This window comes from Podarcis erhardii, assembly GCF_964252035.2.
Source record: "Podarcis erhardii genome assembly, chromosome: 13".
NCBI classification, from domain to species: domain Eukaryota; kingdom Metazoa; phylum Chordata; class Lepidosauria; order Squamata; family Lacertidae; genus Podarcis; species Podarcis erhardii.
In genome coordinates, this window is record NC_138502.1 from 30104331 (window position 1) to 30129231 (window position 24901).

At 48.7% G+C, this 24901-nt stretch overlaps 3 protein-coding genes and 1 long non-coding RNA gene across 6 annotated transcripts in view; 3 read left to right on the forward strand and 1 right to left on the reverse strand.

Moving 5' to 3' along the window:
• LOC309327958 (inactive phospholipase C-like protein 2) overlaps positions 1-9021 on the forward strand; it is a 37532-nt gene extending 28511 nt beyond the window's left edge. Inside the window, exons 3-6 of one of the 2 annotated variants that reach the window (XM_081837650.1) lie at positions 2344-2553; positions 4199-4274; positions 5017-5126; positions 7888-9021. In XM_081837650.1, coding sequence (XP_081693776.1) covers positions 2344-2553; positions 4199-4274; positions 5017-5126; positions 7888-8073 — 582 coding nt within the window. In that variant the 3' untranslated portion in view covers positions 8074-9021. Of the gene's footprint in view, positions 1-2343; positions 2554-4198; positions 4275-5016; positions 5127-7887 lie in introns of those variants that run through there. The other variant, XM_081837651.1, reaches the window with a different exon arrangement.
• Positions 1091-23673, reverse strand: LOC309328304. The gene is made up of 3 exons (XR_014150756.1): positions 23548-23673; positions 19089-19209; positions 1091-1181 (listed from the first exon to the last, which is right to left on the reverse strand). It is a non-coding gene; the product is annotated as an uncharacterized lncRNA (long non-coding RNA).
• Positions 10825-18350, forward strand: HCRT (hypocretin neuropeptide precursor). Its single transcript, XM_081838314.1, has 2 exons — positions 10825-11338; positions 17401-18350. The coding sequence occupies exons 1-2, from the start codon at positions 11318-11320 to the stop codon at positions 17833-17835; spliced, it is 456 nt and encodes a 151-aa protein (XP_081694440.1). The 5' UTR covers positions 10825-11317; the 3' UTR covers positions 17836-18350.
• Positions 23674-23937: 264 nt separating the features above from the next.
• Positions 23938-24901, forward strand: part of KCNH4 (potassium voltage-gated channel subfamily H member 4) — a 58543-nt gene continuing 57579 nt past the window's right edge. The window contains exon 1 of one of the 2 annotated variants that reach the window (XM_081837669.1): positions 23938-24134. In XM_081837669.1, the coding sequence (XP_081693795.1) occupies positions 24059-24134 (76 nt within the window). In that variant the 5' untranslated portion in view covers positions 23938-24058. The remainder of the gene's footprint in view (positions 24135-24901) is intronic. The other variant, XM_081837670.1, reaches the window with a different exon arrangement.

Consider the following 24901-nt stretch of genomic DNA (forward strand, 5'->3'; position numbering starts at 1 on the left):
AGAGCGACCAATGGTCTAATTCGGCATAAGGCCAAATTATGTGTCCCTATGATATAACAAATCTCGCTTCCACCTGTCTTCGCTTTGTAGCCGTCACAGCCATGAACAGCTGGAGAGCCCTCTGGCCTCTCTAATCCCCCCATTGCCTTCTCTGCCAAGGGCGGAGCTGCCACCCTCACCCTCCCATTTGCAACAGAAAAAACTGGTTTGATTCAACAAGGCAGCACCTCCCCATCCCGGCTGTGTTTTCCTCTGGGCTGCTGCAGCCAAACAAGCAGCAATAGTTTTCTCCTTCCCGGAGCATTGGAGAAGGCAAGGGAGAATGGGATGTGAGCGCTTGGAGATGCAGAGTGGCCATGTGTCTTGCTTTACAGAGGGCAGCTATCTATCTATCTATCTATCTATCTATCTATCTATCATCTATCTATATCTATCTATCATCTATCTATCATCTATCTATCTATCTATCTATCTCTATCTATCTATCTATCTATCTGTCTGTCTGTCTATCTATAGTATCTATCTATCTATAGTACTGTATCTATCTTTCTATCAATCTATATCATCTACAGTATCTATCTATCATCTATCTATCTATCTATCTATCTATATCTATCTATCTATATCTATCTATCTATCTCTATCTATATCTGTCTGTCTGTCTATAGTATCTATCTATCTATCTATCTATCTATCTATCTATCTATCTATCTATCTATCTAGCATCTACAGTATCTTTCTTTCTTTCTCTTTCTTTTTCTTTCTTTCTATCATCTAGCTCAAGGGCCACATTCACCTTTAGCCAATCCTCTGGGGGCCACACTCTTTTACACACACACACACACACACACACACACACACACACACTATACAGACACTCACAGGTCACACAGGTTGTGCAGATCAGCTGGTAGAAGTGAGGTTTATTTTCCCCTCTCTGCTCTTCCAAGGGTTGCTCTGGGGAGAAGGTTGTTTGCAACTTCATCAGGACCCTGAACTCCCCTCACCCCATGCTCTGTCTACCTCCCCCCCCTCCAATATAGTTTCCTCTTCCAAAATCAGTGGAGTCTTGGAAATGGATTAGAATTTACCTGCAAATTGAGGTTTTCCTCTCTTGCTCCGTCTGAAGGGCTGGCAGAGGACACTCCTCTCTGGTCCTTCTTCTGGATGATAAAAGAACCCTAAGAAGGGAGAACAAGTAGAAGCGGGGGCGCTTGGCATTGTCCATCAACAGTTGGCAACACCTGGGCAGCAGACCGAGCGGACACACAGCACATCACCTGGGCACAGTCTCCTCCAGTACAGTGACATGTATCATGTTTCTGTTTTGCATCTACACAATATAAATTAGCATGTGCAAATTTGATGCAAACCTGCAATCCTCTTCTTTGAGGGTGGGGATGTGTTGGAGAGGCTGTCCAGCTATCTCTGACTCAGCATTCCTCCTAAAGAGGAGAACATGTGAATGCAGTCCTCTGCGGTTAAAATAATAAGCTGTAAGCCAGGAATCTGCCTCTTCCCGCCCCTCACCTAACCACCATTCACAAGCAATCTCCACCCAGAGTTCCCTTATTCAAGACTGGTATGAGGGGCAATTAAGACAACTTAGCCGGAGTGCTTTGAGCAGTTCGGAAATCTCCGCAAAGTGAAATGCTAAGTATAATTCTGATTGCTGCTACCCACGTGTCCACAGCTTCGCCCATATCTTTTTAGAATCATAGAACTGTAGAGTTGGAAGGGATCCCAAGGACCATCTAGTCCAGCCCCCGGCAGTACAGGAACCCTGCTCACAGCCATCCCTGGGTGGGCTTGAACCAGCAGCCTTCTGGTTAACAGCCAGACACACTGCCCCACTGTGCCGCCTGAGATCTCATGCCCATTTTAAAGGCTGCGAGAAATGCGACCGAGGGAAAGCAACAAGCCCAAAGCCATAGGATGAAACTCAGTGCTGCTAGGTACATCTTTAAGTCCCAGCTACAGGATTGCCCCCTGCGCCTGCTGGCTTAGAAGGGGATTGGCAGCCCCCCCCATTCCCATCATGAATAGCACCCCATGCTGTGCTTACGGTGAGCCTCTGCCCTTCCCAAAAGCTAGGAGCTGGGGAGAAAAGTAAGGGGCAGGCCCCACAGTTGCTCTGAGTGCCTCCGAAGCTTTTTGCTACCACATCCACCCCCAGAAAAGAGTCAAGGACCACCAAAATTTTGCTCCCTCTGTGTCGTTTTTTTTTGGGGGGGGGAACCCGTAGTCCAAAGGGGAGCAGCCAGAAATGTATGGGGCAGGGGGGCCCATGGCCTCCTGGCATGTTGACATTCCCCATCCCTCACCCTCTTTTCCTTCCCCTAGAATGCTCTGGTCTCCTTCAAGGAATTGTGTGGCCTGACGCCGGCAGCCAACATCAAACAGTGCATCTTAAAGCTGGCCACTTGGCTGCAGCCCAGCGAGAAGGAGAGCCCCCCAGCCGTCACCCTCAACCTGGGCGAGGAATACCCCTCCATGGAGGCCCAGGGGCCGGTCCCAGAGCTCCTGCGGAAAGTGCTTGCTGCCTACGACACCGTGAGTGTAAACCGGTGGGTGGGTTGAGGCGGGGGGGGGGGACAGGGGACAGGACGGGACCCTGGGCCTTTGCCAGGGTTATCAGCTGCTGTTTCCTTTCCATAACAGGGTTGGTCCCTCTTTTCTGATCTCCTGGTTTTGTTTCGAGGCCCAGCAAAAATATCAATTTGGGGTGTCGTGGGGCACACATTTGTGGTGCAAATCTTAACCAAGGGCTCCTGCCCCCGCTACCCCTGTTCTCTCAGTGCAGCACACGTTCACCTTGAGACTCAGAGGAGGAGAGATTCAATAATGCGCAGCTCTTTAGGCAGCAGCCAAGACTAGGCCCCGTTATGGGGCCTGCACCATAGAGATACAGGGATAGAGCGGCCATCCCTGCACCTGCACCCAGTTGTGCCAGTTAACGGGCCTCTTTTCCACGTATAAAGCTTTCGTGGAATTTTCGGTTCTCCTGTGCTGTTTACCCTCCCAAGTGCATGATCGAAATGGAAGAGAGTCACTTCTCTAATGGGTATGAGCATCTCTCCCCACCCTGCCCCATGTAGGTTTTGCATTCACATTACAATCCTACCTGGAGCAAGAGCTGCTTCAGTATTGTGTGAAAGCTCCCTTCCTATTCTGTCCTCAAGGGGATTTTAGTACAGGTGTACCTTGGATCTTGAATGCCTTGGCTCCTGAATGATCGAAATCCGGAAGTGAGTGCTCTGGTTTTGGAACATTCTTTTGGAAGCCGAACATCCGACAAGGCTTCTGCGGCTTCCAATTGGCTGCAGGAGCTTCCTACAGCCAATCAGAAGCTGCGCTTTGGTTTCTGAACGTTTTGGAAGCCGAACGGACTTCGGGAACAGATTCTGTTCAGCTTCCAAGGTACGACTGTACCAGACCTGGTGCCAGCACATGGCATCATCAGCCAGCTGCTGGGGCCCCGGCAGCAGGGCCAGCCCTACTATTAGGCATGCCGAGCCTCTTGTCTTGAGTGGCAGATTGGCTGTGCTACTGAAGCCAGTGCCATATGCAGCTGCACCGTTCAGGTGCTCTGTGGCCAAGCTGGTACTGTGCTTCACTGCTTCAGCCCCTGCCTCCAGCAGCTTCCTGGATAGCTGATTACTGGTAGATTCATAGAATCATAGAGTCCAACCCCCTGCAATGCAGGGATGTTTTGCCTGGTTTGGGATTTGAACCCATGACTCAGAGATTAAGAGTCTCATGCTGTACCAACTGAGCTATCTGCCAGGCTCTTTTGTTTGAAGTGCAGCAACCCATACATCTTTTCTTGGGCAATGCTCATGATAGGCATAGGACCCCCTGATGTGGATTGGGCCTATAGCAAAGGGTTAAAGACACTCCCCACGCTAGACTCCAGATCTGGATCGGTGTTTAAGGGCAGAGGCATGTGACTAACATAACGTGCTCTTTGGCCCTAGAAGCTAGATCTGCAAAGACTTTGTCACAGTGAGAAAGAGTAGCACATAGAGAAGCCCTGGAATCTGGGCAATTGGCTACCAATATCTCTCCACAGGTGCTGAGACATTGCAAGGGGGCAGTGGGGCCAAGGGCCTCCTGTAAGGTGGGGTGCTTTGCTGGCTTGCTCAGCCCCCACCCCACTAACCACACCTTCTCTCTCTTTTACTGTCCCCGCCATCAGATGATCCAAACAGGCCGCACGCTAATTGAGTCAGCCGATGCCGTTCACGCCAAGATTATTCAGGTGCAACAAGCAGGTAGGCAGCGGAGGATCTGCTATGAAACTAACTAAGCTTCAGGGGCCCTAATCTCAGAAGGGCCCCAAAAGCACACTTGGTCCACATTGCTTTTTTTTAAATGGGTCTAGTCTATGCAATTTGAGTCACACGACTCAAATCAATTGATTTATCGTGGTATACAGTGGTGCCCCGCAAGACGAATGCCTCGCAAGACGAAAAACTCGCTAGACGAAAGAGTTTTCCGTCTTTTGAGGTGCTTCGCAAGACGAATTTCCCTATGGGCTTGCTTCGCAAGACGAAACGTCGGGGAGTTCTTGCGAGTTCCCCCCCCTTTTTCTAAGCCGCTAATAGCCGCTAAGCCACTAATAGCCGCTAAACCGCTAATAGCCGTGCTTCGCAAGACGAAAAAACCGCAAGACGAAGAGACTCGCGAACGGATTAATTTCGTCTTGCGAGGCACCACTGTATATTTCAATAATCCCAAAGTTTTGAGAGTCAGTCGCACTGTTTTCCCTGCCCATAGATGGGCAATGATTTTGGAGTGCTCTGAAAGGGTTTCTCGAACTGCTTTAAAAAACCCGCAAAAGCTGATGACCAGGTGCCATAGTGGGGTGGACGCACAGTCACCTTTGACCCTTGGGGTGGGTGTGAGGGTGGGTGTGTGCTCTTCCAGCCTTCAGGAGCGCAGTCCTATCTTGTCCAGAAGGCAGCAGGCCTGTGACAGGTTGTCTCCTTTGCCTCCCTCTCCACATTTCTCCAGGGATGGGGTTTCACAAGGAGCTGCACCGTTTGGAGGCCAAGGAAGGCCTGAAAGGGCAGAAGCTGCAGAAAGCTCTGGAGAGCTTTGCCTGGAACATCACTGTCCTGAAGGTAATTAGGAGCAGCACTTGCTGCAAGGTAGGATTTTCTGGGACAGGGTCTCAGGGCCAGGACTTCAGACACAGGATGTGAGAAAAGAGAAACCAAAAAGCTCGCTGGGGGACCTTGGGGCAGCCATTACCTCTCAGCCTAACCTGTTTTTTTATTATTATTATTATTATTATTATTATTATTATTATTATTATTACCCTGCCCATCTCTGGGTTGTCCCAGTCACTCTGGGCAACTTCCAACATAATATAAAAACGCAAAAATATCAAGCGTAAAAAAACTACCCCAATACAGGGCTGCCTTCTGGTGTCTTCAGAAAGTGGTATCATTGTTTATCTCTTTGACACCTGATAGGAGGGCGTTTCACAGGGCAGGTGCAATTACCCAGAATGCCCTCTACTTGGTTCCCTGTAACTTCTCTCGCAGTGAGGGAACTGCCAAAAGGCCCTCGGAGCCGGACCTCAGTGTCCGAGCTGAATGAAGGGGGTGGAGATGCTCCTTCAGGTATACAGCGCCGAGGCTGTTTAGGGCATTAAAGGTCAGCACCAACACTTTGAATTGTGCTTGGAAACGTACTGGGAGCCAGTGGATTAGATGTAGTTTCTGAGTCACTTTCTGCGTAGAGTGCAGTGGTCCAAGCAGGAGATAAACCAGAGCATGGACCTACTGACCAGGCGGGGTTCTAAGGATAAAATGGGGAAAGGGAGAACCATGTACAGTATCCCACTCTAAGCTTTTTGAAGGAAAGGTGGGCCATAACAAATAAGTAAACAAAATACTATTGCCCTGCGGACGTTTTCTTCCTGGGAGATTTTTGCTGGGCTTGCAGGAAATGGAATGATCTCTTCCCATGCATTTCAAGCTGCAGCTCTAGGTTTTTTTTGGGGGGGGAGGGTGTCAAAAGCATTTGTGCATTGAATGCCGGGTTTTGTTTGGGCCACAGACTTTCTAAAGAATCTAAAGTGTCCGTGGTCCGGTGGTGAGCAGGCACTGCCACCTGGTGGGCGCTGCATGTTCCATGTCCTTGCATCTTGATTGGCTGTTGCTGTTTTGAAAAACAGGAGGGCTGCTTAGAGCTGTGCTTTCCTTCAGTTGCTTTGGTTAAAAGGGGAGGCTGATGGCTTCTCTCCAGACGGCTTCCTTGCTGCTGATTTCCCCCAGCGCATGACATTGTTGCTTAAAATCCAATGGTTCAGTGGCAGAGCAATCTGCTCTGCACACTGACAATATCATCATCATCATCATCATCATGATTACCACCATCCTTTCTAATACATGTGAACTTCCCCTCTATCCCTTCATGGTTTCCTTATTTCCCCTTATCTTGCTGCACATCATACCTAACACCCCTCTTCAGCTTAACTTAATATCTAGATGGTTCTTCATTGCCGTTCACAGTTCAAATCCTACTTCCAAACTTATCTGACTTTTATATTTCTTCAAATATTCTGTGAAAGGGTTCCACTCCTCCCTTAACACTGACTTCTCCTGGTCTCTTAATTTTTGTTAGAGACTGAGAGTCGTAGAATCATAGAATTGTAGAGTCGGAAGGGACCCTGAGGATTCTAGCCTAACCCACTACAAGGCAGGAATATGCAGCTGTCCCATGTAGGGACCGAACCTACAACCTTGGCATTATCAACAATATACTCATAACCAACTGAGCTATCCCAGTCCTACAATCAATCCCTGGCATCTCCAGGTGGAACTGTCTGAAACCCTGGAGAGGCACAGCTAGTCAGTGTAGACAGTACTAACCTAGGTTGACCGATGTTCTGACTTGGTATAAGGAAGCTTCCTATGCCACTAGGTTGGTCTTATGCTCTGATTTCTGCTAATGTTACGACTGTATGTGTGTGAGTGTTTTGCAACTATAATGGGCAGCTTTTTGTTTAAGTTTATTTGCACTTTTCTCATTAAAGCAGCGTAAGAAAAGCAAAAGCAGTGAACTAAGTCTCTGTTGTGATGGGTGAAGTCTTTGTTGTGTCAGAATGGGAGGAAAGATTTGCCCCTTTACCAAAATGTGTCAACAAAGGAAATTACTTTTTTAAAAAAACAGGTTGAGATAAACTTCAATAACAACAACAACAACAACAACAACAACAATTTGTTTATTATTTATTTATACCCCACCCATCTGGCTGGGTTTCCCCAACCACTCTGGGCGGCTTCCAACAAAATATTAAAATACAATAGTCTATTAAACAGTAAAAGCTTCCCTAAACAGGGCTGCCTTCAGGTGTCTTCTAAAAGTCCGGTAGTTGTTTTTCTCTTTGACATCTGGTGGGAGGTCGTTCCACAGGTGGGTGCCACTATCAAGAAGGCCCTCTGCCTGGTTCCTTGTAACTTGGCTTCTCGCAGCGAGGGAACTGCCAGAAGGCCCTCGGAAGTGGACCTCAGTGTCTGGGCAGAACAATGGGGGTGGAGGCGCTCCTTCAGGTATACTGGACTGAGGCCGATACAACTTCAGTTTGCATCAGTATGATTTGTTCTCTTCATGTTTATTATTTTGTAACAACTCCATCTGCATACGATGGGCACCTTTTGTGTTTATTTCAGTGACGTTGCCCACCGATAATACATTGTAGGCAAGTTGGCTTCCACCCCCCCCCCCAAAGGAGAATTATTAAGCAGCTGAATTTGTCAGGTTACCTTCCACACCGTAGTTTGCTGTTGGACCTCTGGGTGTGTGTTTTTCGTTTTCTTTCCTTGACTCTGTGACCACCTTTCATCACCTCTTCAACTCTTCCCTCGCCCACAGGGCCAGGCCGACCTACTGAAACACTCTAAGGCGGAGGCGCTCGACACACTCTGGCAGATCCACAACGCCGCACAGTCCTGTGGCATCGGCCGGAATGGCGCTGCCTCCCCCGACCTCTTCCGCGGCCGAGCTCTCCTCGATCCCATCCCGGAAACCGAAGGAGGCAGCGACACCGGATCTTGCTGACTCGGAGTGGCCCCGAAACCTAGGGAGGGCAGCGGACTTATGGACAAACACAGAGACTCGGGATGAAGCGTGGCGGATTTCTATTTTTATTTTTAAAAAATCGACACGAAGCACAGTTTTGTCTCCAGCGTGGGGAAGTAGCTTGAGGTTCTCGCCAGTCAACTTCTAAGTCACTATGCGCGTAACAACCGGGGTTCTCTTTTCGTAAACAGCGTGACCAACCACAGACAGCAGATTTCAGATGGCAGTGACAAACAGATTTGACCGTAACCTGTGGGAAAACTTCTCCTTCACCAGCCTCTTTGGTCATTCCACATTGAAGACATGCAGCTTCCCCCAAAGATTCCTGGGAACTCTAGTTTGTTAAGGGTGCTGGCAATTGCAGCTCTGGTAGGGGCGAACTACAGTCCCCAAGACTTTGAGGGAAGCCACATGCTCTACATGTATGGTGTTGGATGTGATCACTGAAACAAACAGGAGCCTCCATGTTCCTTGGGGTGCTCCCATTCATTTTACTGAGGCTCCCGTGAAAAACCAGCATCAGCAAAGGCCTCTTCATTCATTGGACCAATAACCAAGCCTGGCCCAGAAGCTTTTCTATAGGGGCTCAGATAGGTGTCAGCTGAGCTGCTGTGGCCTATCAGCGTAAAGAGGTGGTTGTTTGGCTGGCCTTCTGCAGTCAAGTCCTTTTACTGCCAGAGGCAGAGCAGCGAATGTCAGCTGCTGCCCGAGCTGAGTTCAACAGTAGCCAAAGCTAGTCAAGTACTGCTGTTTTCTTTGGCACCTGAGCCAGAAATTCTCACATGAGTCTCCCCCCCTCCCTGTCAGTAAAAATACAACCATCATAAATCAAACAATCTGCTGTCCTTTTCCTGACACCTGAAATCAGCTCAGGTGGCTGCTCAATGGTAGGGCCGGCCCTGCTGGAATTTCATCCTTTTGGACGGAGGCGGGAATTGAGTGGCTCACAGCTGCAGAGCAAGGCTTTAGCTGTGGGGCGCTGGAAGAGACTCCCTCAGGAGGTGTGGTGGGCTCCCTGCTGGTAGTATTTAAGCTGAGGACCAACTGTCAGGGATGCTGTGACACTGAGATTCCAGGATTGCTGAGGTGGTCTGAATGACCTCCAGGTTGCCTCCTTCCAACTTGAAATATTATACAGTTCTGTTGTCTGCTGGACACAGATCTTCCTCAGGGCAAGGTGGCAGTGAGGAGGGAGAGGGCTAGAAGACATCTCGGTAGGTCTTGTTCTCCCCCACCATGCTTTGAGGCTCCTAGTTAGAGCTGAAATGACAGGGAGGACTGCATCTTGAACTTTCCTCTCTAGAATCTGGTTGTAAAACTTCAAATGGTTGCATCAAGTTAAGTCATACTCAGAGTGGATCCACTGAAACCAACAGAATTAATTGAAGCGTGCCAGTTGATTTCTGTGGGTCTACTTTGAGTATGATATAGCTGGATGAAACCCGTATTTTATCCTCTCCTGACTGGATCCCTCCCCCATTGTTCCCAGGTTATGGAATATTGTTGGATTCAGGGTTGTGGGGTTTGTTTGTTGGCCAAAAAGAAAGCAAGGCTATAAGACTGTAAATCTAACAAGAAGATCATACCATCTTGAAAAAATAACACGCAGACCTTAAAGCTTGAGTTTTCAAAGTGTCCCTTAAATTCACATTTGAAAACGTTGAAATTTGAAATATTTTGCCAGTCTCACAGATATTTGTGCATTGGTGTCTTCTGGTTCCTTACATTGATCTCTCTCTCACTTTTCCTTGTTTTTGGGGTGTTGCTGAGTGAGGGGGGCATAGACTGATGATTCCCCAGCTGGGCCCTGTTCCCCTCATGCCAGACCTGGAAGGCTTCCTCTAGGATTGTGAGGGATGGATTCTCTTGACAATAAAACCTGAGCTTCTCTTCTGTTCTTTCTGTCTCTTTTAATCATGCCCTCACAGCACTTGGAGAAAAGCAATGGGGGCAAGGAAAATGGTGAGAGGAAAGGGCCCAGCATTCCCTCCTCACCCACCACTTCCCTCTCTTTAAAATTTCTGCCCCATACATAAACACTTATCTCCTGGTAACCCAAGTGTCTACCAAGCAGAACCTGTGTCCTCTAGCACATGGGTCAGGCATGCTGCCATTGTGCCTGGATATACCCCCTGTTTCCAAACTATCTCTTATCAGGATCAGTGCCCTTTTTGGATCTCTCTTTGAGGGACATCTCAACTCTCCTCACATCTACCCATTGATGAATTTGCAACTTCCAAACATACCTGAATCTTGCGCAGTGTGGGTATGGCTTCTAGTACAATAAGACTTAGAGTGGGGGGCAGGCGAGACCGGATCTGGCCAGTGGGCCAGATTCGTGATTCCACACGGGTCAACTATGATCATAGCTGTCAACTCTTCTCTTTTCTTGAGAGGAATCCTATTCAGAATAAGGGAATTTCTGTTTAAAAAGGGAAATGTTGACACTATGACTTTGATGAGTGGGTGAGACTGCCCACCTCTGCTCAAAGGAACTGACAGCAAGCCCTGCTAGCTACAGTGCAGCTGATCCCTGTTGTTGCTACAAGTCCCATTTGCAAAGGAACAACTGAGAGTTTGCTTTAAGCGCCCAATAGTTTCCCTAAGGTCTCCCCTTTCCCTGCTCCACACCTGATATTATGTATGAGTTCTGATGTGGGGCAGTTGGACATGGTTTGGGAGAAATAGTTATGTGGTCGAAACGGGGGCCTGTGCTAGGCTTCATGAGGCATGTGCCCCGTGTGGAAGTGTGCCAATGCCACGTGCCAGTGAAAAGGGTACCGCTAGCTTCTGGCTCCATGTTTTTGAGGTAATTAGCCTAATGGGCCCATGCTAACAAGTGCGGCTCCTCTCATTATCTCGGCCTAGCCGTTGGCTGCCTTTGTGGCTCGTAAGCGGCTCTCCGGTTCCTCAGACGTCTGTGGGTTCATTACTGGAGGGGGAACGACAAAGGCGGGCGGATGTCTTGGCCGGTCTCCAAGAGACGGGGTACAAAAGGATCCTTCCTCTCTTTTCTGATCCTCTCTGAGGAGTCGTGGGGAGACGGTTATTTTTGGCATTGCCATTGGAAAGGATGTGTGTGTCTGTGTCACGTATCATGGGAGCAAGTGAGGTACCTGGAGCCTACGTAGAAAATGGCCCTATAAATTGACCGCTTCCTCCAGCTTTTCCTTACAGCATCACCCCGGAAGGCCCACCTGTCGCCTTAAAGATAACCAAGATTATGGAGAGCCGGAAGATTAAGGTAACTGCCCTATCCCTCTCTCTAGATGGGCAAACCTGGGGGGGGGGCGGGCATAATGTTGAGCTGGGGTGTCATGTTCCTCTCTAGTTGGGCCAAGCCTTGGAAGATGACGTGAATCTGGGGTGAAGCTAGGAAAAGCTCTTAGAAGGAAGCCAGTGGCAATGGTCAAGAAAACATTGTTATATAGATAGATGTACAAAACCGGTTAAAAATAGAGGACTCGATTTCAAACTTGAGTGTCACGGAAGAGTGCTGTGGAGCTCAAAAGCTTCCATCAAGCTAATGGTGCAATAGAAGACACCATCTTGTCACCAATGTGAGGATTCCCCCTCATGATTTTCTACTGCTGTTGGAGAGTATTAGGAGCTGCATGGAAAATTAAAGAAAAGCAATGCTACTTTCCCCAGAGGGCTTCAGACTAGTTAAAAGGGATGGGATGGAGGGGAGGTCCAGGTTGGGTAAAAGGGGCAAGTTAGAAGTGGTAGTGGAGTAAAAAGTCAGGGGAAGTTTGAATGGTTTCAAGAAGGACTTTGTGAGGTAGAGGGTGGTGGTCTCTGGTAGCTTGCGCTATGGGACAGAAGGGGGAAATGCCCTGGGTGTAGAGAGGGGAAGCAGCAGGGGTAGTGGGACGGAAGAAAAGCAACAAAATGTGAGCACAACCAGTGCGCTTGAGTGAAACAGGTGTGAGAGAACAAGGATGTGCTGTAAATAAGAATCACCGGTCCGCCAGTCGAGCACTTCATCTCTCAACAGCGGCTGATCCGATGCATCTACGGTATGAAGTTCACAAATGGTCGTGAAGACAAAAGCTCTCTGTGGACTGTCGTCAGCATCTGATTCAGTGAGGTTTACTGGTTCTGAGCATGAGATCCCATTTCTCATGGCTACTAGCTGTTGACAGACCTCTCGTCCACGGGGGGCGGGGGGGAGAGCTGTAGCTCAGCAGCAGAGCATATACTTTTTCATGCAAAAGGTCCCAGGTTCGGTTTAAAAAGAACCCCTTTTGGCGATAAAATTCCATCGGTGGCTTACACATTGTTCTGTGCAATTGTTTCTTTTCATTTGTCCTTAATGGCTGCCAATCAGATTTACTAGGTGAGCTTGTGTTTTCATATTGTGTGTAAGGGATAATGGACACTTTCTCACACTTTTATCATATGTTTGTCTGCAGTTGGTTTATTTAGTATTAACAAGCCCCAAACATGTTACAGTGAGACAAATCTTTCTTTGTTAACAGGTAAGCCCTGTCGATTTATGGGATTTAACCCTTTCCTCCCTCTGGTTGTCCTGAGGAAAGTTTCTCTTCCTATGGTGCTATTTTACTTTAGGGATAAATCCTCCATTGCTGTGTGTGCGCGCGGCCGTGTGTGTGTGTGTGTGTGCATTTTCAATGCAAATCCAAGCTTCAGAGGAAGTATATTCCTCTGATCTGCAAAGAGGCAAAGGAGGGCTGCATTCTCTTGATATGCCTGCTGAAATCCCAATAAATATTTTCTCGGACAGCTAGTGCAATTTGCATTTTTAAAAAAACAAAAAACCTGCACGACGTTGATAAATTCAAAGACACATTGGACATCATGTTTAGCTTGGCCCTTAATGACTTAAGATCAGAAAACCTGACATCCACTTCCACAGGGAGAGGCAATATGACTCCAAATGCCATTTCCTGGGAATCATGGGGAAGTGGGAAGAGTGCGGTTGAGCTCAGGCACTGCTTTTGGACTTCCCCTAAGTACTTGGTTGGCCACTGAGTACAGGATGCTAGACCTTTGACCTGGCTCAGCAGTGACATTATGTTACAATGCTCTCAAAACCAACGTTTAAAATTGGCTGCCCAATGATCTGATTTAAAAGTGTTCGTAATTTGTACGTGGGGAACACTGTGGCTGCGAGTGGTGACATACGTACTTAGTTACTTAAATATAACCCACTTATAATTGTTCATTTTTCATTGAGTGGGAGAATATCAGTGCAGCATAGTGGTCAGAGGGTCAGAGGGACTTGGACCTGGAAGACCAGGGTTCAAATCCCCACTCGGCCATGAAGCCCATTGGGTGATTTTGGGCCTAGTCACTGCCTCTCAGCCTAACCTACCTCACAGGGTCGTTGTGAGGAAGAAGAAGAAGAGTTTGGATTTGATATCCCGCTTTATCACTACCCTAAGGAGTCTCAAAGCGGCTAACATTCTCCTTTCCCTTCCCCCCCCCCCAAGAAACACTTTGTGAGTTGAGTGAGGCTGAGAGACTTCAGAGAAGTGTGACTAGCCCAGGGTCACCCAGCAGCTGCATGTGGAGGAGCGGGGAAGCGAACCTGGTTCACCAGATTACGAGACTACCGCTCTTAACCACTACACCACACTGGATTAAATGAAGTGAGGAAGATGAACCATATACGCCACCTTGAGCTCCATGGAGGAAAAGGTGGATATAAATGCAATGAAGAAAGAAAAATAAAATAATATTTCAATACGACTTACGAGTAAAAAATATGATAGGCTACCAACGGAACTGCATCAGAGCTCTCACTTCGATTTGAGTGGCTGGTGCTCCGTGGGGCTGGTAGGGTGCAAGATAGGGAGGCCAACAGTAGGGGGAGCCAGAGCCAAGGGCAGGCACAATCAGCTTGTTTTAGTTTCATCCCCATCCTCTTCTTCCCAGCTGATTTCTACAAAGGCAACACTGAGACTAAGGGGGGGGGGGAGATGTCAAGGCAGTGCCACCCCCTGGTAAGAAGGCGGGGCAGGTGGGCACTGGATGAGGGTAGACTGAGGCTGGTGGGGCAGTGCCCCATTTGCCCTAATAAGTCCTGCCTCCACTGCTCGATCTGTTGTCTCTTTGCTAAATGTATGTTTCCCCAGATAATTGAAGTGACCCATTATGACAACATTATGCCTCCTTGCTGTCTTTCTGCATCTCAAAGATCACCATCAAGAGTTTGCATCCAGGCAGGAGGGAGGATTATAATAACATCCCTACCACTCTACTGCTTATGTTTGCTTGTTATTTCTGCAGAGACTGACTCTCTGAAGAGGTTTGTTTCCTTAAGAGATTTCTGGTTTATTGGACTCTGTGCCCTCTTTCATGAACAGAGCACTACTCCCACCTGCAAGCACGACTTGCCTTGCCCTCTCTGTAACACATGATATGGAGGGGTAATTGCAGTCTACTGATTCTGCTTGATAGACCGGGCTTCTGATATGCTCAATATATCTGCATTCTCTTTTAGCGCCAGGCAAAAAATCCCTCCTCTGAAGCTTGTATTTGCATTTGGAGGAAATCTCCCATTGGCACCAAGATGATACTATTTGCATTAAAAAACAGCAGCAGCAACCATCCTGACCATTAAATGCAAAGACACGTTTTCACTTAGTTTGGCCCTCAGATGCTAATTTGTAGCTGCCTATGAAAGTTATCCCAGTTGATGGCTCAGTGCATGCAGTAAAATCTAGGGAGCAGATACCTTGGTGCTAATTCACTTAATCTTTGCTTTCAGGCTTTTCGCATTAGTATCTAAACCTTATATATTGCTTCCCTTTTTAAATGCCACATGTGTATAATATTTTCTATGACCCTGATTTGCATTCATTCATTTTTATGTTTTGTTACCAGCTTCTATTCAGCCCCCGCTTTGAGGGTATTTGAATATTTAGAGCATCATCTCAGAGAGATGAGTCCTCAAGAAAAGAATAGTGCCTCTTAATTTCCCCCCCCCCCCCGTTTTAAAGCCGCTCTGCAATCTTGTGTTTTGAAATGCCAAAAGCCTTGTTCAGCTTTAGTTTAAATGATGCCTGTCTCTTCAGTACATGCTCCCCTTGTCCAGGGACTACCAAATCCAAATTTCAGAGGGCTTCTCTAAGCCTTTTTATTGAGAGTTTGCTCTGATTTGCTTGCCCAAAGCTTGCAGAGAGATTAAACTATGCCTGGTCTTCATTTAGCTTTGTTCTGATGTGTTTGTGGGGTAGTTTTATGACAATGAGCATTCGTCCTGATTTGTTTCTGTGTGGGGATGTTCCTGTGTCTTCCCATTAATCATTAATCCATCCTGCACTTTTTTCAGGGCCATAATCTCATGCAGCACCCTAAAATACCGTATTTTTCACCCTATAGGACGCACCGGACCATAGGACGCAGTGGACCATAGGAGGGGGAGAACAGGGAAAAAAAATTCTCCCCCTCTCTGCTCAACACCCCTTCAGCCAAGTGGCAGGAGAAAGGAGAAACGGAGCCCCTTCCATTTCTCCTCCCGCTTCACTGAAGGGGTGCTGCGCAGAGAGGGAAAACTGTGCAGCGCCTCTCCAGCGAAGCGAAGCCTGGAGAGCAAGGGTGATCGGTTTGCACTGACCCCTCTCGCTCTCCAGGCTTCAGGCGGCTATCCACAAGCCTTCGGAGCGCAGCGGGAACTCTTACTGCGCTCCGAAGGCTTGCGGATAGCTGTCTGAAGCCCCCAGAGCGCAGTGGGAATTCCCTGCGCTCTGGGGGTGTTCAGGCGGCTTCAGCGAAAGCAACACGAAGCCTCTGGAGCGCGGGGGGAGCTCTCCCTCTGCGCTTCAGAGGCTTCGCGTTGCTATCGCTGAAGCCAAGGAGCCTGCATTCGCTCCATAGGACGCACACACATTTCCCCTTCATTTTTGGAGGGAGAAAAGTGCGTCCTATAGAGCAAAAAATACGGCACATGGTTTTGGGCACTATGAGTGCCCTCCTCCCAAAAAGTGTCTTTGGGCTCTGTGCTGTCACATGGGTCATGTGATTTGTGCAGGAGCACAGACAGAAACACACATGTCTCAGTTTTGGGACTCAGCATGTTGGAGGGTACGGTTTAGGAAGTTGACTTGTACCAAGTCAGACCATTGGACCACCTAGTTCAGTATTGTCTTCACTGACTGGCAGCAGCAGCTCTCCAGGATTTCAGATGGGATGGTGCTGGGATTGAACCTGGGGACTTTAGGGTGCAAAGTTAATGCTCTGCCAATGAACTCATAGAAGTGCAGCTGAGAGGGGATTTAAAGAAAGTTAAAGAAACTTTCATACATGTTTGCAGTAAGGTGGGTTTTTTTTGGGGGGGGAAGTACCCTCATTTCTGGCATTATAGGTAAAGGTAAAGGTACCTCTGCCCATTCGGGCCAGTTGTGTCCGACTCTAGGGTTGTGCGCCCATCTCACTTAAGAGGCCGGGGGGCAGCGCTGTCCGGAGACACTTCCAGGTCACGTGGCCAGCGTGACGAAGCTGCTCTGGCGAGCCAGCACCAGCGCAGCACACGGAAACGCCATTTACCTTCCCGCTATAAAGCGGTACCTATTTATCTACTTGCACTTAAGTGTGCTTTCAAACTGCTAGGTGGGCAGGAGCTGGGACCGAAAGACGGGAGCTCACCCCGCCGCGGGGATTCAAATCGCCAACCATGCGATCGGCAAGCCCTAGGCACTGAGGTTTTACCCAAAGCGCCACCCGCGTCCCAATCATAATATGTATTTAATTTCCTTAAGATGATAGGGTTGCTATTTTTAGTAGACGTTTACAGTCATGTTAACCTCCCAAAAAATATAGCACTGTTATTCTAAAACTCTCTATTATCACAGATGAGAAAAAAAGTTTAATTAGGAGAACCCTAATAAAAAATGTGGAAAATTCCAATGCATGATTTTTTTTTAAAAAAGCCAAAGTATAATTTAAACTTATTTGGCTATTCCTACCCACCTCATAGTTCTGGTTTGATGATTAAGCTGCCTTCTGGGAAGGGGGCATGACTGGCTCAAGACATTTTGCAAAGCAGTACCCGAGGCCACCCAAGTTATTTTTACACCTGAAGCAGAAAAATCCTACAAGCACTTCTTCCTCCCCGCCCCCGGCAATAAAAATATAACAATTAATTGTAATTATGATGCATGAAGTTGCTAACAATTTGCTGCTTTTTCACAGCCGTGCCAAAATCTGCTGCTCAAGGCTGCTGCCTCACTTTGCCTAATGTTAGTGCCGGCCTGGCTCCGGCTGCTGTTAGGTTTACTCTGGAGGTTCAAATCTTCCTCTCATACTGAAAATTGCTGACTCATCTTCATACCCCTCCAGGTCCAGAGAGCCACCTTGCTGCTCCTCTTCTCCTTGCTCTGCTCCCCCGCCGTGACCAAGCAAGCCATGCCAGACTGCTGCCGTCAAAAGAGCTGCTCGTGCCACCTCTTTGAGCTGCTGCATGGCACGGGCAACCACGCCGCCGGCATCCTCACCCTTGGCAAACGGAGCAGTGCCACAGCCACCGCCAAGGCCTTCCAGAGCCGGCTCTATCAACTCCTGCACAGTTCGGAGAACCAGGCCACCGGGATCCTCACCATGGGCAAACGAGCAAGCAGGTTGGGGATGGGAAACACAGAGGATGTGCTTTGCAGCAACCAAGTAACGCCAGCGCCATACTCTGCGGGGCCTGATCCAGCCATGGGCTGCCTAGCCCCCCTTGAGAGGGACTTGCCACCTGGCCCAAAGATGGGTGCTTCAGATACCATTTACTAAGGCTGTGTGTATGTCTCAGCAAGGAGCTGAAATTGCAAGAACCCACCTGAGCACCTTCTGCTTTCTATCATCGCCGCTGTCATCTGTCCTTTAATGCCAGGCAGCTGCTAGGTGCTGCCCCGGAGGTGTCAGCGACGCGGTCCTTCCCCTTGTGTAAATAGCTCTTTTCAAACTTCTGTCAACCTCACGCTCTTGTGTTCTTTTCCAAATAAAGCCAGCTATCGTGTTCATTGCCATTCTGTTGGTGTCCGTGTGAGAGAGATGCTGCCGGCGTGAAGAACGGAAGGATGCCCTTTCTGGATCAAATTGAGCATCTATCTAGTCCAGGAGTAAGAAACATTCAGACCGGGAATGGATGGGCTGAACGTGGCCCTCCAGGCCTCTCCAGCTGGCCCTTGGGACTCTCACCAGGCCACATCCACCCCTAGGCCACAGCCTCTCACCACCCATGTAGCAGCCTGTTTGCCCGGCTAGGATGTGTCTTTGAGCTGCTGTTATGCCTTGTGGCTGCCAGGATGGAGGATGGAGGGGTGTGTGTGTGTGTGTGTGTGTGTGTGTGTGTGTGTAGAGAAACTTCTTGCTTTTTTGTGGTTGTGCATTGGTTGTGCACTTTTTGTTGAGATTCGATTAGATGCTAGGAGAGGCTATATTTATTAGATATTTTCCTTCCTTCCTCCCGTTTGTGAGAGTTTAGCAGAGTGCCACCCCTTTGCAGCTTAAAAAGGAAGCTTAGATTTAGCCTTTTAGTGTTAATAATCCAGGATACTTTAAGCAGACTGGATTTTCCTGACATTGGCCCTCCAGATGTTGCTGAACTCCAACTCCCGACATCCATGGCCACTGGTCATGCTCGCTGGGAATGATGGGAGTTGTAGTTCAGCAACATGTGGTTGCCAAAGGTTCCCTACAGCAGAGCTATAACTCTGAAAAGCTGTGACTGAAACCTTGCCTGTCATCAACTCACTAGCTCATCCTAGAGAAGCCTCATTGTCCCCCCACCCTCAACCTCCCCAATCTGCAATGTTTATAATAACCCTGACCCACCTTACAGGGTTGTTGTAATGGTTGCTGCAAGATAATACCTATGAAAAGCTTTTAACATTTTGAAGAGCTGTATCCATGCTGAATCATATTGTTTGTTATTATCAAAGGACTCTGCTCACTGACTGATTTCCACCTGAGATCAGACATGCAAAGTACTGTATGCTTTGAACTCTCCCTTCCCAAATGTGAACAGCATCAAAGGTACTTGCCAGAGCTCTCCTCTTATCAGGCCCCTCAAACGTTCCTTGATGCTCATCAGCATCTCGGCTTGCAGAGCTGCTGTTGGCTGCTCACACTGGCAGAGAAAGTGCTGGTGACTCCTTTGCCTTCCTGTGTGAGAGAAAAATGGTGTGTGGCTTATCTCAGTGGTAGAACATCTGCTTTGCTTGCAGAAGGTCTCAGGTTTAGTCCCTGGCAACTCTGGGCTAGAGAGACAAATAGCCTGACTCTGTATGAGGCGGGTGTGTAGAGCTTATGGCCCTCTGGATGTTGCTAAACTAAAATGCCCATCATCCCTGGCCATTGGCCATGCTTGCTGGGGCTGATGGGAGTTGGAGTTCAGCAACATGCAGAGGACCAAAGTTTCCTCACTCCTGATTTAAAGCTTCTCCTTCCTTTATCTTCCTATAGGTCCTAGGACATTGAGGACCTCCAGAACTAGAGACAGGCTAGTGGGTGGACAGCTGTTTTTGAGTAGGTGTTGCTCATGCTCAAGAGATGAATGTTCACTGTGTTTGAAAAGAACACCCCCACTGAGATCAGATATTATTATACGTACCCTCCAACATTTCTCTGATGAAAATAGGGACATCTATTATTATTATTATTATTGTTGTTGTTGTTATTATTATTATTATTATTATACCCCACCCATCTGACTGGGTTGCCCCAGCCACTCTGGGTGGCTTCCAACATATATAAAAACATCATTAAACATGTTAAAACTTCCCTAGACAGGGCTGCCTTCAGATGTCACAGAACTCCATACCCTCCAACATTTCTCCAATGAAAATAGAGACTTCCTAAGGAAAAGCGGGACATTCCGGGATCAGAAACCGGGATGACTTCTGTAAATCTGGGACTGTCCCAGGAAAATAGGGACACTTGGAGGGTCTGAATTTTCCTGATGACCTTCATCTGGACAAGTTACAGAGATTATCATGGCACAACAGAAGGAGAAAGTAGTAGCACGTATATATACCTCATCTAATTTGGGGCAGGCCTGTATTCTCCTGAGCTACAGCATTATTGCCTATCTAGACAATGGTCTGGGGGCTGGAACTGCATTTTACCAAATGACTAAACCCAAGGGTTGCCATACATCTAGGGGGGCTCTTCACTAAACCCACAAGCCCCAGCCCTGACTCCTCTCAATTTTAATCAGTTTAGCCCCGCTCCCCACCTTCTAAAAAACCTAAGAGGGGTCATCACCAAAAAAGTAAAGAGGGTCACCAGACTCTCTAATACCCAATAATAATTCAAGCATCAAACATGGGTGGATCTGAATAGACCAAGAATGGGGAAGCTAAACCCTGTCCCCACATGTTAGACTACAACTCCCATCATGCCTGAACATTGGCCATGTTGGCTGGGGCTGATGGGAGCTGAACAGCAAATGGAAGGCCACAGGTTCCCCGTTGCTGGGATAAGACAGCATGCATAAACAAGGCCATGCACAGCTGGAGACCAGTGGGTCGCCCTCCTCAGCCAGGCACAGACACAATTGGAGAGGTTCGGGTAAGGGGGGGCGCTGAGGGCCTTTGAATTAGGGGTAGGGGGTCTCAAACCATATCACTCCCACATAGCCTTCTGGAACAGTAGCTAAGGAGCCGTCACAAAAAGTTGGCTGCAGGTCAGGGACTGGGGTCACATTCTGGACTTGGGCAACAGTGTTTGCTTCACCCGAGAGCCAGGGCAGTCTGGGCTTTTAACTCCCTTCTTTTAAAAGCCTTCTGATGCTCCCCACCTGGGCCTTCTTTTGTAGCATGTGAGGCCTGTAAGTAGCTGAGTGTGCTTTGAGGAGTGAGCAAGGCTTCAAAGTGAAGGGAAAGTGGCAGGAAAGCTGCGGTTTAAATGAGCTCAGGAGTAAATTACTTGAGGCGACTTTTCCATCCAGATTCGATCTCAAGGCCTGTACTTGCCAACCCCTTTATTAAAGTCTACAGTCAGAGGCAGCTCTTGGGGGTGGGATTGGGACAGTTCCTCTTCTAACTGCTTATTTCCTTGGCCGCTGGGAACCTGCCTAGGACAATAAGAGTTCTTCCATCACTACCTGGGTTGAACCAGAAGCACTTGCCAAAGGTGTTTTGTTTTTTTTAAAGCCAATGTCATTCTCTTAGAAAGTACCACTTTAATCACCTTTGATGCTCCATAATAGGCCGCTCTGCCCTAATGGGCCAGGAGCATAACCTCATCTCGGATAACCTATCTATTAAACAGATGCTTCTATCCATCTATCACTGTCTGGCCCTATGTCCACACTGCTTGGGCAAATTCACTGGCTTGGCATTGGTCGGCAGCCAGGGGGCAGTGTTGGCAAAGAAAGCTGGCAGCTCCGGCTGCAATGAATCTCTTTGTTTGGGCGATTCTTTTGTGTGTTGTGCTAGGGCTTCATCTCTCAAAAAAGGAAAGGTTAGGCGCTCTTTGTTTGTACACAGCCTGACCTCTGGAACTTGTAACCCCCTACCTTTTAGGGGCTCTTTGTGTTTAGCAGTAAGGGGGGGACACTTCGCATGCGCTCAGCGGTACTCTGTTCTTTACTGCTTCACACATTGCATGACTGAGCCTTGACACAAATTAAGTTCTGGGTGAATCTAAATTGCCCCACCTGGAATTATTCTCTTTCTCTGCCTTCCCCCATTACGAGCAAAACTTTGCACATGCTCAGAGATATTCTCTTCTTTATTTCTCCACACATTACCGAGCTGAGCCCTGACACAACTTAATCTCAATCAAGAGACCTGAAATTCTTCCGTCTTCCTCCAAAACACCTCTACTGTCCTCAATGCTGCTAATTAAGAAGTTGATCATTTTAACAAGCAAGGAGCTGGAGTTCAACACTACTTGAAAGCCGCTCCTTTGATCCCTGAACAGCTGCTGCACAAATCTCAGCTTCATTAAAGCAAGTTCCCCTTTATAAGGGCCAGGAATCATTATGATTAATACTGATTATTAAAGTATATGCTGCCCTTCATCAAAAAATCTCAGGGTGGTTCACAGAATAAAATACAAGATAAAACACAAGTAAATAATCAAGACAACAAAACAAAAGGTTGCAAAAGGTTGCAGCAAAAGAAAGGAATTTGTTCGCGTCCAGACATACTTTCATATGCATTATCTGGGGCTTGAATCCCAACAAGAAAAAATAGCTACGGCGGCCATATCTCAAGCTAAACACTGATTCTTTTTGGGCTTATTAATCCGTTTGGGTCCACCTCATTGCCAATTTTCACCTCAATTTTGCCTTCTGAACCAATTAATGTAAAAAATTGGGAACTCTCCTTTGACCAAATGCTGTACACAAAGGTAGTGTAATGGGGTCACTCTTCAGCATGTAAGGTTGGGCATTTGAAACAGGTTCAGAATTAAGCCCTGGCTCAGAGCGCCCTCTGAATTCTGCATGTGGTCAAAGGCACTCTCTTAACTGTAACCCCTCACCCGTGGTTGAGAAAGGCAGCTCTTCAGGGTAGGGAGGTGGTTGGAGTCTTGACTCATATCAGCCCCAGCCAGCTTGGGCAATGGACAGGAATAACAGGAGTTGTAGTCCAGTGGCATCCGGAAGCTGGCAGGTTCCCAATGCCTGCTACGGGGAAGGAGACAAACGGAAAGGAGAGGGCAAGTATCCTTCCAGTTTAGCAGGTATACAAGAACATGACTACAATTGCAAAGATCCAGAGCTCTGGCAACCCCTGTTGCAGCAAAATCATAGATTTAACAGCAGAAAGGTGCCTTGAAGGACACATAGTCCAGCTGCTTGTGCAGGGAAATCTGCTGCTACAGCATCCTTGAGAAGTGACCCTCCACCTTCTGCGTGAAAACTCCTATCCAAGAGTCTGCTAGCACATTAAAGGTGAACAGATTATATGGTGGTGTAAGCCATTTGCTGATCGGCTGAGTCCACTCAGGTAGGAAGGGCTGAGGGCCAAAGTACCAGAAGGAGCACCTCCTCGCACACCAACCTGCCTAAGGTGCCGCCTCAACAAAAGGAGGGAGAAACTTCTCTTAGCGATGGCTTCCCAGTGGTGACATTCCTTCCCCAGAGAGACCCACCTGGAGCCAACACCTGTCCTCTTTCAGTCCCGGGCAAAGACATTATTTGAATTCTCTCAGGCATTAAAAAGGGATTTTTTTAAAAATGTGCATTTTTTTCTGTTTGTTATAGTTTTATCTAGGCATCATTTTGCTTTCCTGAATTTTCCTGGGCATAGCAGCCAACTCCTAGAAGCCTAGGTGCCTTCGCCCCCCAATAAAATATTTGAGGGAGTCGTCCCTCCCCCCATGTTGATAGGAATTGCCATTCAAATAGTTGCCTGCACTTTGTCTTGTGATCAGTTATGTGAAGTGGGCCCCCCCTCAAATATTTTATTCAAGTTGGAAGGGGAAGGGAGAGAGAGAGAGAGAGAGAGAGAGAGAGAGAGAGAGAGAGGAAGGGAGAGAGGGAAAACTCACATTTGTGTGTGTCTGTGGAGTACAGAAGTTTAAGAGTCTCCCCTCAGCTTTTTCCCGCGTCCCTCACACTAGGCCTAGGACTGCGCCCCTTCGGACAAGGCCGGGGCTTGTTAGGCGCCAATTGTGTGCGTGTGCGCGCCTGCGCGCGTGTCTGCGATCTGGGCGGGATCCCTCCGGATCCCTCCTCTCCCCTCTCCCCAGCGCTGCTCGGCGCTAATTGTACGGCTGGGATTAGCAGGAGGGAGCTGACAGCCGGGAGAGAGGGAGGCAGGGAGACAGCGAGGGAGGCTCGGGCAGCTGCCTCGCCTCGCCTTGCGCCTGCAGCCCCGGCCGGGATGCCGCGCAGCAGCGCCCTGCCTGAGCCGCGCGGCGGTGGCGGCGGCGGCGGCGGAGCCGGAGGAAGAAGAGGAGGAGGAGGAGACGCCTAGGCGCCCCGCGCCCGCTCCGCCGCCACCTTCACACGCGCACCCTCCCCGCGGGGGCGGCGGGGGGCGCCCATGGTGCCGCCGCCATGCCGGTGATGAAAGGCTTGCTGGCGCCGCAGAACACCTTCCTGGACAACATCGCCAACAGGTTCGATGGGACACGTAAGTGGCCTCGGGGACGCCGCGGGGGGAAGAGTCCCGTGGAGAGGAATCCACGCCCGGTCCGTGGGACTGAAGGGGTATGTTGGGGGGGGGGTCGATCCAGCCTCTCCTCCACCCTCTCTTCTCCTCTTCTCCTCTCCTTCTCCTCCACCTAAAAGTTCTTCTCCCCCGAAGATGGAGGCGCCCTGAAGCCCCAGGGACATAGCTGTCAACTTTTTCCCTTTTCTTGCGAGGAATCCTATTCGGAATAAGGGAACTTCCCTTAAAAAAAGGGAAACGTTGACAGCTATGCCCAGGGATGGGCGCTTGACTCTTGGGGCGTCTGAGAAAGGGGTCACCTTTCTGCCTTGTTTCTCTTTCTGCCCCGCGGTCCTAAATCCGGGGTGTAGGGGGGCATGCAGAGTCAGTATTATCTGCCCCTAACGAAACCCACCCCACCCCACCCCACCCCTGCCTGTCCTGCTCCCCCCACCCCCCTGCCCCAAGCCCGCTTTGTGTTGGGTCTCTCGATGCCCCCCCTACATATCCAGAGTTAACAAAGACAGACGCTCTTTGTCTCTGCACAGACAGCACCCACTGGAGATCGAGAAGATCGGGATGGGTGGGTTGATCTCTCTCGTTTCCCGATCGCCCAAGGACTGAGACCCTCCCCCCCCACTCTATTATTTAAGGGGAATACACTGTTTGGGTCTCTTCTGCTGCTGCCCACCCTCTCCCCATCTTCTGATGTTTAGCTGCGCCACCAACTCCGGACATGTTCAGCCCTC

Bases quoted from the DNA above. Each gene is read 5' to 3' on its own strand.
- HCRT (XM_081838314.1), top strand. From the start codon at position 11,318: ATGGAGAGCCGGAAGATTAAG. The intron at 11,339-17,400 runs GTAACTGCCCTA...ATACCCCTCCAG, and splicing joins TGGAGAGCCGGAAGATTAAG to GTCCAGAGAGCCACCTTGCT.